Here is a 12,873-nt window from a genome sequence, read left to right as displayed (position 1 = left end):
CTGGAGCCTGTGTGCCACAACTACTGAGCCCACATGCTCTGGAGCTCACATGCTGCAACTAGAGAAGCCCACTCACCACGATGAAGAGGCCACGTGCTGCAACTAAGACCTGACGCAGCCAAATAAATTAATTAAAAAAAAGAATAAACCAAATATAAATAACAGTGGATCTGCATTTGATATGAAATATATTGTAAAATCAAACATATATGACTTCTGGATGAATTGCTATTTCTGTCTGCAACACTGTTTCTGTATGATTAATATAGATTATCAAGAATAGACTGCCCTCAGTATGTATGTATGTATTTATTTATTTATTTATTTATTTATTGGCTGCATTGAGTCTTCATTGCTGCACACAGGCTTTCTCTAGTTGTGGTGAGCAGAGGCTACTCTTCATTGTGGTGTGTGGGCTCCTCATTGAGGTGGCTTCTCTTGTTGCGGAGCACGGGCTCTAGGCATGTGGGCTACAGTAGTTGCAGCACATGGGCTCAGTAGTTGTGGCTCACGGGCTCTAGAGCACAGGCTCAGTAGTTGTGGCACATAGGCTTAGTTGCTCCTCGGCATGTGGGATCTTCCTGGAGCAGGGATTGAACCCATGTCCCCTGCATCAGCAGATGGATTCTTAATTGCTGCACTACCTAGGAAGTCCCTGCCCTCAGTATTGATAACTAAATTTACTTTTGTATTCCTAAATGCAGTACAAAGTGCTTTACCCAAGTGTCCCAATTTAGAGAGAGGTTAGTGGGAAACATCCAGTTTGCATAAGCCCTTCTAGATGGGAAGATAGAACTCTCCCACATAAATGAGTATTTTTGACTCACCTGAGATAAAAATAGTACATCGAATGTTCCCTTAGAGAAGAGGTTGTGTACAGGAACCCTCATTTGCCAAACTCCCACAGGAGTTCAAACCTAGGGTTATAGGCAACAACTATGTTTGCCATCCTTAAAGCTATCCCTTGTATTTAAGAATAAATGAATTTTATGACGTATGGTTTTGAGTATAAGCTTAGGGGTCTGGTATAAGCTTAGGAAGATAGAGGCTGTTGTGTATTTAGAGTCAACTTACCTAGCCCTGTGTGGACAACCCATGAATGAAAGAAGTAATGAATGAATGAACTCAACAATGGGTCCGTGTTTCATTTGCTAATCTGCTTGCTTATGTTCTCTGTGCGGTACTTATTGTATCACTGGAAACAACATACACAATTAAATGCCTTCTTTGGAAAATGACACAACAACACAAGTGGACCATTTTTGATAGTTATTTGAGAAAACCTAAATCAACAACATTGATAATGGCTCTAGAAATGCAAATTAATCAAATATGATAGTGTCCCAAGTATTTGAACCTTTATTTTATTGATATTTATTAATAAACATCACATAAGGGAAAGAGACATTCAAGGGACAAAAAGGAGGAAAAGAGAAATATTTACTGATTTTTCTCTCATTAAAAAAATTCCTATCAGTTGCTGTATGTTATATAAAGATAATTTGTATATAGACAACAAAGATGTATTTTCCCGAGAGAAAGAAGTAAACAGACATTTAATTCCACAGGAACTCCTAAATTGAGGGCTGTTGTGAAGGACTTTCCTAATACTGCATTAATTAATTGACTCTGATCAGAAGCCAAATCAAGAATTTCATAATGAAGACGAAATATACCAGCTGCCTTCACACACATGCATCCATGCACTATTGCTATTTTAAAATTCAGGCTGAAGGAAAATAACTTACCTGATATAAGAATAATGAGCATCTTAGCATTGGTAGCTAAGAGACTGTGGAAGAATTTCAGGGTGGCTGGGATGTCTTTTACATAATACAGCATCTTGAAACAAAGGAAAAGAGAAATGAGATGCTTTTCTATGTCAGTGTCTTTGTTGCTTGGACTAGATACTACAAGGTTTGATTTTCAAGTTGAGTGGGTTTTTACTCAACAAAACACTTAAGAAATTTAAAAATTAAAGATGTTACATAGAGAAGTGGAATACTAATGCGAGAAAATATCTGGGGAGAGGGGAAACTATGGTATTTACTCAACTAAGTCAAATAGTTTAAAATTTACTCTTTCTGACTTCAGTAACACAGACATTTATAGCTCGAGACAGTCTCCACTCCACATGGAGGCACTGATTCTGTGCTTACTCTATATTTTGTGAATTGTAGTTCTTCTGGGAGAAAATGGTGCTGGCACCATAAAAACATTCTATTTCATGGAACGTTGCTTTAAAATTAAGCCCTTTGCACTAGCTTCACCATATGCTCACAGATGCTGTTTTTAAATCACAGAAAATGTGACAGGCTTTGATGGTGATAGATTCTCTAGGAAAATGGACTAGATAAAGCCTAAGGTTACATGCATGGTCACAAGGTGCTAGGAGTCAACCCACCCATTTTTAATAACTCTGAACCATCTCTGGTGAAGTGCGGGGAGAGGTCTTTCCACCCAACACAGTTATAGCTTGGAATTATACATTGGCAGTGGAACATTTTCTCTAAGGGTTTACATCCCTGGAATCTACCCCCATAGACACTTACTTCTTGTATCTCATCTTCAGCTCTCTTAGACAAGAATTCAATATTTTATGTAGAGGCCATGATAGAATTTATTGCATAAAGCAGAAACAGCCTAAGCTATGCCCCTCTCATGTGAATGAATGAAATACAGTGGAGCTGCACATGGCCTGTGCAGCCTCAGAGGCCGTATTTAGTATCACGTCACTCCATGCTGTTCACCACAGGGACCACACATAGACAGGCACCCAAGATGCAGCTGATCCGCAAGATGGCTAACAATCTATGACATGACCTGGCTGAGAAGAGGAGGCGGGTCACAGCAGATGCTCTGAAATTTGACCTAATAGACACAGATTCTCTGCAGCTGACTGTGAATATTAAGTGGAAAGATATCATGAGAATGTCAGGCCTGTAAGGAGCAATGAAGAGACAGAGACATAGCACAGGAAAATGCAGAGTAGACAGAGAGCAACAGAGTAGTAATGCAATGGAAGCAGAGATGCTATCAGAAAGAATGAACAAATGTGGACGTTTTGAGAGAAACTGGAGAATGTGCTCTGCAGCTGCAACATTTTATAAGAATGGGATCCAGAGCATATGTGGAGGGACTGGCTGTTGATAAAGAGAGGCTTTTGTAATAAGAGGAAAGAAAGAGATGGTGGGTACAGGTACAGCTATATCTGTACATTTGGAGGGTGAAAGACGATTTTCTACCTGATGGTTTCTCTTTTCGCCACAGAGTAGGAAGTGAGGTCATCAGTTGGAAATGAGTGGCAGGGGAGGGATTACAGGAAGTGTAAGGAGAGAGAGGGAGGTATGAAACAGTTACGCAGGTGACCCTTGAACAAGGCAGGGGTTAGGGGCAGTCAAATATTCTCACATAAGATAGAGTCAGCCCTCCCTATAGGTGGTTTCTCTGTTTCTGGGGTTCTGCATCCAGTCATGTAGCATTTATAATTGAAAACACCCACATATAAGTGGACCTGTGCAGTTCAAACCTGTGTTGTTCAAAGGCCAGCTGCATGAGAAGGTGGGAAAGTAGGTCTAGTAGAGAAACATAGGCTTGCTGAGCAATGTTAGGTAAAAGATTTTGTCCATTAAGAAAGCGAAGATGTAGGATTGCCTGGATATGCCAATCCTGTAGTCATTTCTTCCTATGATTTTAAAAAGTTTATTCCTTTGGGATGACTGTACTTGTGGATATACAAAGCAAAAACATCTTGTTATCCATCATGGTATTTCTAAAATATACACATTTGGTAGCCAACACTCAAAGTCTATACACCTATATGCTATCCAGATACATCAGTGACCTCTGGAAATATGTCCCCATACCATCTTGAGAATAGTCACCCCCTTTCCAAGAAATACACTATCGGGGCTGAACTATGGAAATAAATTCCTATGGAATGACTGATATCAGCAACACTTTGTTGACCTGAGGAATCATCTAGCCTGCCCTCCTGTCACATGCACACGAGCCAGGTCATCAACAGAAGGCAAAAGGAAGAGGATTCAGAAAAACTCTGGGACGTTGGTCCATCCAGACTGTTAGAGTTACTGGAGAATTGTGTTAGGATATGTTACGCTCTACTATCTACAGACTTTCAATCCTGCAAAAGTTAATTAAGCCAGCATTGAAAAAAGAAAATCAGTAACTATGGAGGTATTCTGAGCAGAGAAACCTGGCTTTTTAAATGTTACAGAGAATCTCTTAGTATTGGCAACATCTTTAACCACAATTTGGACAGATAACACTTGCTTGTAAAATTAAAAATCAGATTTTCATTTTTCTTTTTAAAGTTAGAATATTAGGTACTCTGAAATATTTCTGAAAAATCTTTTTTTCTGAGTGTATAACAATAAATATTTCTTACCTGAATCATATGAATAAAGTCCCACTTCTGAAGCTCTTTTTTCTCCATCATTCTGTTTTGATATTCAGATGATGTCTCCTTATGCCAAGTAAACTTTATGTTCTCAAGGTTTGATGTCTTGGCTACAAGCTCTAAAATACAGAGAAAAGGTGGCACACCATCAATTTTAATTGCAAATTCGGAACCTATTTCCATTTAGAATTTTAATGTAATCAATGTTATATACATAACAGATATAAAGCACATTTTTCTTTTTTATGTAGCTCCAGAAGACCAGAGAGTTCATCTTATTTTTTTCCTCTAGTGTTAAATGAAATTAGAGATGAACGAGAGTCAATAAGCAATAATTATGAGAACCTCGATCAGACATAGGTACTATTATCTCAGTGTCAATGAGGAATAAGCGGGTGAATTTTATCAATGGAAAATTGATGTAAAACAGGTGATATGATTCTGTAACCCAGGAATCAGCAAACCATGGCATGGGCCATATCTGGCCCACCACCTATTTTTAAACAGACTGCAAGCTAAAAATATACACTACTTTCTGATTTCATGCTTCTGTCTTTCATATCTTGTGCCATTACACTTTTAAATGGTCGAACAAAATCAAAAGTAGAATAATACTTCATAATAGGTAAAAATGATATAAAATTCAAATTTTAGTGTTTATAAATAAAGTTTTATTGCAACATATGCACAGTCATTAGCATATGTATTGTCTATGGCTGCCTTTGGGCTTCAGTGCAAAGTTGATTAGTTGTGACAGAGATCATGTGGCCTTCTGAGTCAAAAATACTTATTATTTGGCCCTTTTTAGAGAAAAGTTTGCTGATTCCTGCTGTAACCAATTAAATGTAAGCTCTTTAAGGGCAGGGATTCTGTCTAAATACCTCTGAGTGAATTAATAACTCTGTCTCTAAGAATAAATATCAAAAATTAATAGTTGATGACCAGGGGAGGGATGGAGAGTCAGTAAAAAAAAGGATTCTATTTACTATTTATATTCTGAGATGTTTCGTCATTTCTGCCAAGAAAACAAATTCATTAGGTTCTTCTGTCAATAAGCTTACAAAGAACATGCCACAGTCACTATGATGTTAATGACTGAAGGGACGCCTTTGGGATGACAAGCCTTTCAGAATAGGATTTGATATACAGCACCATGGATTACAGGTACCTTTGTACTTGGTGATTTGTTCAGCACTTGGTTCAACAACTTCATTGTTGATACGAATCCCTGGGTATTGAGCCTGCACTTTGGAGAGAATTTGAAGATCAATTTCACCTAGAAGAAAAGCATAGGGAACAGATCACCTCAGAAAGCAATGATTAGGAATAATTTGAATTAGTTTATTATCTCTAGGAAAGCCCAACATAAATAAAGAATAATATTCAGCTATTGCCCTGCCACACTGTCTATGATGCAGAACAGCTAAATTGTAAGTAGGAATAATAATGTGATTTGAGGAGGACTATGATTGCTATTCATTCATTCATTCATATAACCTTTATTTAATATCTATTATTATATTACAGTAAGTCTAAGATGTCATTCATTATAAGATGCAAACAGCCCTTCTTTTTTTTTTCTTTAAGAACTTTTGTTGAGATACAATTGACATACAATAAACTGCATATATTTAAAGCATACAATTTGATATTTTTTTTTCTTATTAGTAATGTATGTATGGCAATCCCAATCTCCCAATTCATCCCACCCCACCCCACCCCCCCACCGGCCCTTTTTTTTATGTTGCTAAATCAGAAAAAACACTGTCCATTATAATTTTAAGATTTGGTCAACTGGAAGATGTTTATCAATTTCAGAGATGTTAAGATATGAAAAAAAAAACATGCCTTAGAATTGATAAATTAAGCTAGGCCAGAAGCATACAAAAAATATGTCAGATACAAAATATGTCAGGTATAAAAAAGGATAAAAAAGTATATCAGACATGTGACCTCAAAAACACCATGGTCTAGGAAAAGAACCCTGGCTGGGTTGGGCCAAGGTGGGAAGAGGGAAGGAGACAGTGAGGGAAAGGATAGGAGGAGAGGCCACAGAGATGGAGAGCTTCACAGCTGTTCACTCCTGAGCTCTGTGTTATGGGCTAAGTGGAAGTTAGCCCGGGGACGTCTGGGGAAATGGGAATTTGCAGGTAGAGAGTACAGGAAGTCAGGAAGCAGAATCGTATGTGTGGGCTAGCAGCAATTCAGAGTTTTGGAATGTCAGGCAAGGCAGGGCCTCTGAGCAAGAGGTGATCCCAGAGAGGTAAGGTGGAGGTGAGGTTATGGCAGAATAGATATTGATTCATTAATTCATGTGCCAACAATTAATTGATTATTTACTATGTGCCAGGCACCACACTAGGCTCTAGCAAATGATGATAAGAGGAGCAAATAGATATCTGCCCTGAAGCAAATTTAGCCTGTAGGTGAGTATGTGAAAGAGACGATGGTAAATTGGATAGACCTGAGTTCCAAACCTGTCTGATCCACATACTTGGTATTATGACCTTCAGCAGTTTGCTTTATCTCTTCAAGCTGTATTTTCTTCACCAGAAAAACAGCAGTAATAATTGTACATAATTTATTGGTTGCAAGGATTAAATGAGGCAATGCATATAGAGCACAGTGCAAAACTGACTTAGCACCTAATAAATGTTAGCTGTTCATTATTTTTATTGTTATCATTGACTACTTCTCTTTAAAAATCTCTCTTCTTTCCCTATTACGGATACCTCCAAATTAAGTTTTGCACTTTTATTTCCTAGTTATGATGTTGACCTTCACTAAAATAGACATGTGCTAGCAAGACTAGCATATGAAAATGACATTAGTCTTTAACATTTTGGCATAAATGGCATTAACAGAACCTTTCCAAGGTTAGATATGGTGGGCAAAAAAAAAGCATAGGTCATAAGACTAAGGTCTGAAAAGAAGCTGAGGAAGATAAATCAGGAACAAAAGATGCTAGACTAGGAAAGAGGGAGGTCTAATTGTATAATAAGAGTCCCAGGTACTGGTAATGAGAGATGTTAGAGATAAGAGGGGAAGAGGCATGGGAAGGAAGCTTAAACGGAGGATCAAGAAGCCCATGTGACAGTTTTCTCCAAAGCTGGCCCCACCAACCTGAAACCTTTTAGTCCTCTGTTAATCATCATTCTAGCTGTCATTTATTGGTCACCTATTATTTGTCAAACACTGTGCTAGGTACTTGACTTGAAACATCTCGCTTAATCCTGACCACAATGCTATCACAAACTCCACTGTATTGTTTCCAACTAGATAAGGTGATTTGAGTAATTTGACACTCAGGGGATATTAATATGCTCAAAGTTTAAGGCATACTTGTCTGACTTCAAAGTGTTTGTTTTTCTAACTACTTCATACTTAGAAACAGGTAAATGCCAAATACTAAAAGGATATAGGAAGTTTTTCTTTTTCTCTACAGTAATTATTTTTGGAGGGTAAAAAAGATAACTAAAGCAAAAGGCTTACAGGAAAATCTGTGGGCTAAAGAGAAGTAGAGAGATTCCTGCTTGCCCCAAGAGACGGGAGGCCAAAAGTTCTGTTCTTGCCTCTATCAGCCTAGCCATATATTTTAAATAATGGGAGATTGGGACTAACATATACACACTACTATGTATAAAATAGATAACAAACAAGAACCTGCTGGATAGCACAGGGAACTCTACTCAATACTCTGTAATGATCTATATGGGAAAAGAATCTTAAAAAAAGAGTGGAGATATACATATATACATTCACTTTGCTATACACCTGAAACTAACACATCATAAATCAACTATACTCCAATACAAATTTAAGAAATAAAATAAAAATAAAAGTAGTCCTTTCCATTCTGGGGGAAAAAAATCAATTTTGAGGATCCCAAGTCCAACATAAAATGCAGATAGTGGGAATGCAACAGTTTTCCTGGGGCTTAATGAGCTCTTTCAAGGTGGACCTTGACATCTGGGATCTTCCCAAATGGAAGAATGTATGTAGCACATCCCCAGGGCGTGTTCCTATCTTGTTACTTTCCCAAGCTGCAGAATGCCACTGGGTGGCACAGTTAGTGCCACCCAGTCCCTCCTCCTAGGGCAATGATACGATGCTAGAATTACAGCTGAGACATGGAAACCATAGGTTCACGTAACAACCTCCAGAGTGTGAGCCCATGTGTGGACATGTGTGAATTCACTGCTGGATCCCTAGCAGAAATGAATGAATGACAAGAGGAGATAATGACATTATTTTCTCAGGAGTTAGCAAAACTCAGGGAGGTCAACTTGATGATTGGTGATGACTTAGAGGGGTGGGATAGGGAGGGTGGGAAGGAGCCACAGAAGGGAAGGGATACGGGATATGCATTTATATACATATAAATATAGTTTGATTCACTTTGTTGTGCAGCAGAAACTGGCACAAGAGTGTAAAGCAATTATACTCCAATAAAGAGCTTAAAAAAAAAATCCAGTTCTGACTTCATAAGTCAGGTGACCATACTCCTTGTTTGCCAGGGAAAGTTATACTTCATGCTCCTGGTGCTGATGTCCCATCTAGTTTCCTTTCACAAGGTTTTTAAATTTTTAACACCATATTATTGCAATTCTATTTTTGAAAATACTTTTTTAAAAACTAATTTTTAAAGCATTTTGTATGTATTATGTTTGAGTTACAATATTGTATTAGTTTTCAGGTGTACAACATAGTGATTCAAAATCTTTATAGTTATATAAACTCCACTTATAGTTATTGTAAAATATTGGCTACATCCCCTGTGCTGTACAATATATCCTCATAAGCTTATTTATTTACTTCATAGATAGTAGTTTGTATCTCTTAATCCCCTACCCCTCTCTTGCTACTCTCCCCTTTCTTCTCCCCACTGGTAGCTCATAGTTCGTTCTCTATATCTGTGAGTCTGTTTCTGTTTTTTTTATATTCATTCTTTTATTTTTTAGATTCCACATGTAAGTGATAACCAAGTATTTGTCTTTCTCTGTCTGACTTATTTCATATGGCACAAATAACCTCTAGGTCTATCCATGTTGTTGCAAATGGCAGAAGTTCATTCTTCTCTTTATGGCTGAGTAGTATTCCATTGTGTATATATACCACATCTTCTTTATCCATTCATCTGTTGATGAATACTTAGGTTGCTTCCATATCTTGGCTGTTATAAATAATGCTGTTGTGAACATTGGGGTGTGTGTATCTTTTCAAATTAGTGTTTTTGTTATCTTTGGCTATATACCCAGGAGTGGAATTGCTGGATCATTTGATAGTTCTAGTTTTAGTTTTTTAAAGAACCTCCATACTGTTTTCCAAAGTGACTGAACCAATTTATATTCCTGCCAACAGTGTACTAGGGTTCCCTTTTCTCCACATCCTTGCCAACATTTGTTATTTGTAAACATTTTGATGATATAAAAGAACTATTTTAAAAATTAACCAATATAAAAACAATTTGTTCAGTAAATAAATATTTCAAAAAATTATAACAATTTTACTTCTTTTACCCACTGCCTCCCACTCTCACTCTTAGAAGTATCCTAGGTTTGACAATAAACAATGTCACCATTCTCATAAGGCACTTACTTTCTGTATTATGTCTGTTATTTATAACAGACTCTATTATTTCTTATTGTGAGATATATATATATAGAGAGAGAGAGGGAAAGAAATCTCTCATAAGACAATATATTCCTTGATCTCATATCATGTGTAGTTTGCATTCTAGTATCACTCAGAAATAAGAGAAATGCATTTTAAAAAATGATTTATATGAACCTCTTTCCCCCAAAAAAAGAGAGTCAATAGAGAGGTAGTTCAGATATCCTGTAGTATTAGTCTAAACATTTAGCATTCAGTTATAAATACATTTACTTGTAAATATTTTCTCGATACATTACCTATACTGTTTTTTTTATTTTACTTTTTAATTTTATTTTTTTACTGAAGTATAGTTGATTTACAATGTGTTAGTTTCAGGTGTGCAGCAAAGTGATTCAGTTATACATATATGTATATATGTATATGTGTTATATATATATTCTTTTTCAGATTCTTTTCCCTTATAGATTATTACAAAATATTAAATATAGTTCTCTGCACTATACAGTGGGTCCTTGTTGTTTATTTATTTATTTATTTATTTTTCTTCAGGTCTTTATTGGAGTATAATTGCTTTACAATGTTGTGTCAGTTTCTGCTGTACAACAAAGTGAATCAGCTGTATTTATACATGTAACCCCATATCCCCTCTCTCTTGAGCATCCCTCCCACCCTCCCTATCCCACCCCTGTAGGTCATCACAAAACATCGTTTATTTCCCTGTGCTATGCAGCAGCTTCCCACTAGCCTTCTGTTTTACATTTAGTAGTGTATATATGTCAGTACTACTCTCTCACTTCATCCCAGCTTCTCCTTCCCTGCTGTGTCCTTAAGTCCATTCTCTACGTCCACATCTTTATTCTTGCCCTGCTACTATGTTCATCAGTACCATTTTTTTTTAGATTCCATGTGTATGCGTTAGCATATGGTATTTGTTTTTCTCTCTCTGACTTACTTCACTCTATATGACAGACTCTAGGTCCATCCACCTCACTACGAATAACTCAATTTCGTTCCTTTTTATGGCTGAGTAATATTCCATTGTGTATATGTGCCACATCTTCTTTATTCATTCATGCATAGATGGACATTTAGGTTGCTTCCATGTCCTGGCTATTGTAAATAGTGCTTCAATGAACACTGTGGTACATGTATCTTTTTGAATTATGGTTTTATATCACCTATACTGTTTAATTTCTATCCAGACACCTAAGCTTTTCTCTTTTCTTCATCTTCCTTCCCTGGCCATCTGTAAGTTTTCCTGCTAAATTTTTCTTTACTTTCTCTTTTCCATCCATCCTAGCAAGGTCCTTGTTCAGGCCCAAATTACCTACCTCTTGGAATACTAAAATAATATCCTAAAAATTCAACCTGTCTCTGCTGAACTCTGTCTCCCTCAAAGCCATCACTACAACAACCATTTAAAACGCTGAGCTAAGCAAGCCCATCATTTCTGTGGTTAAAACCTTCTAATGACTAATAAACGGATTAAGTCCAAACTCCTCAACTGAGCACAGACCACCCTGCCCGCTTCCTTATTCTCATCCTTCACAACTTCATATTTGGAAACTTTTGTCTCTAAGAACCCTGAATTTCTTTTATTTCCACCCTTTTCTCTCCCCCTTCCCCCTCACCTACATCATGACTCTTCCATACATTTTGTCCTTTGCCCATGGTCTCTCCTCCATCAGGAATACTCTCCCCTCACTTCCTCACTTCATCTCTTAGGCATGTTGAACTCATCCACACATGACTAATTGCTGGTCATTTGACTAGAGTTGGCAACACAGAAAAAACCTTGTGTTCCCTGATCTGAATTATTGCTTTAATTCACTTACTTTATTCACTAGCAAAGGCTTGATTCCAGTGAGTTTGTTAAAAAGTATCAAGGACTCTAATGCTAGACTGAGCAACTGAGCAGGTTTCATCCTCAGTCACTGAAAAGCATGCAAAGTGTTAACAGACACAATAGTACCATGAGCCAGCAGTAAAGAGATTCAAACAATGCCAAAAAAAAAAAAAAAAAAAGAGGAAGATCATTTGTTCTTTGTCAGCTGAATCCTTCTGAGTAGGAGCCACAACATTATATGTTCCAGTATTAGACATTAAGTGCCCTATAAAGGCTTTTAAAGAGCGCGCAAGCCAAACTCAAGTGCTAAAAGAATGGGGGAAAGTAAACTAGAAATGAATCAATCAAATCAGAAATTCTCCGCAAATTCAGGGGCAAACAAAAGAAATGTGGAAGCCAGCAGTCTGCTGCTTTTATTGTGCATTGCAGAGCCTTCTGGAAATCTTAACTTTCAGGTCCAGAAAACAACATTTAAGTGGAATAAGGCGGTATTTGTTTATTTTATAGTCAGTCTCCTTTCATACATAATCTCTTGTTAGGCATTGCTTGGTCATAATTCTGACAATTGTAGACTACTTATTGTTGACATTCTAAGCCTTGAGGCCAACAGTTGTTTCAGTTAACTAAAGCCTTATTACGTGTTTTGCCCTAAAGCTTTGGAACAAAATCTGCAAAGTTTCCTATGACAAATGGAAAAATTACAGTGATTAAGCAACTCTTTCCCAATATACCATCCTTTTTTTTTTTTCTTTTACTTTCCTCCCTCCCCCCACCCCCTTTTGTGACTACAAAAGCAAATTAATGATTTTGGAGTCTGGGTATTTTATGATGATGTAACTGATTTTCTCAGTTGATCAATATGTGGAGCTTGAGAAAAGTGAGGAGAATCCAAACATGTGTCAGCATGAATCAAAAATTATTTTCTGTTAGGCTGGGTTGTGGGGTTTTGGGTGGTTTTTTTTTTCCTTTTTTTTTTTTCTGTTCTGTTCAC

General features: G+C 37.1%; 1 protein-coding gene across 4 annotated transcripts in view; it reads right to left on the bottom strand.

Moving 5' to 3' along the window:
* HNMT (histamine N-methyltransferase) overlaps positions 1-12,873 on the bottom strand; it is a 38,287-nt gene that overhangs the window by 8,239 nt on the left and 17,175 nt on the right. For all 4 annotated transcript variants that reach the window (XR_009055212.1, XM_057746931.1, XM_057746929.1 and 1 more), the window contains 3 exons: positions 5,589-5,696; positions 4,409-4,539; positions 1,749-1,842 (listed from right to left, as the gene is read on the bottom strand). Coding sequence is in view for 3 of the 4 variants with exons in the window: in XM_057746931.1 (XP_057602914.1) it covers positions 1,749-1,842; positions 4,409-4,539; positions 5,589-5,696 (333 nt within the window). In the remaining variant the exon portion in view is untranslated. The remainder of the gene's footprint in view (positions 1-1,748; positions 1,843-4,408; positions 4,540-5,588; positions 5,697-12,873) is intronic.

The sequence above is a fragment of the Hippopotamus amphibius genome, chromosome 8, assembly GCF_030028045.1.
Source record: "Hippopotamus amphibius kiboko isolate mHipAmp2 chromosome 8, mHipAmp2.hap2, whole genome shotgun sequence".
Lineage (NCBI taxonomy): Eukaryota > Metazoa > Chordata > Mammalia > Artiodactyla > Hippopotamidae > Hippopotamus > Hippopotamus amphibius.
The sequence above is the reverse complement of the archived record's forward strand: the minus strand, read 5'-3'. Positions and strand labels throughout refer to the sequence as shown.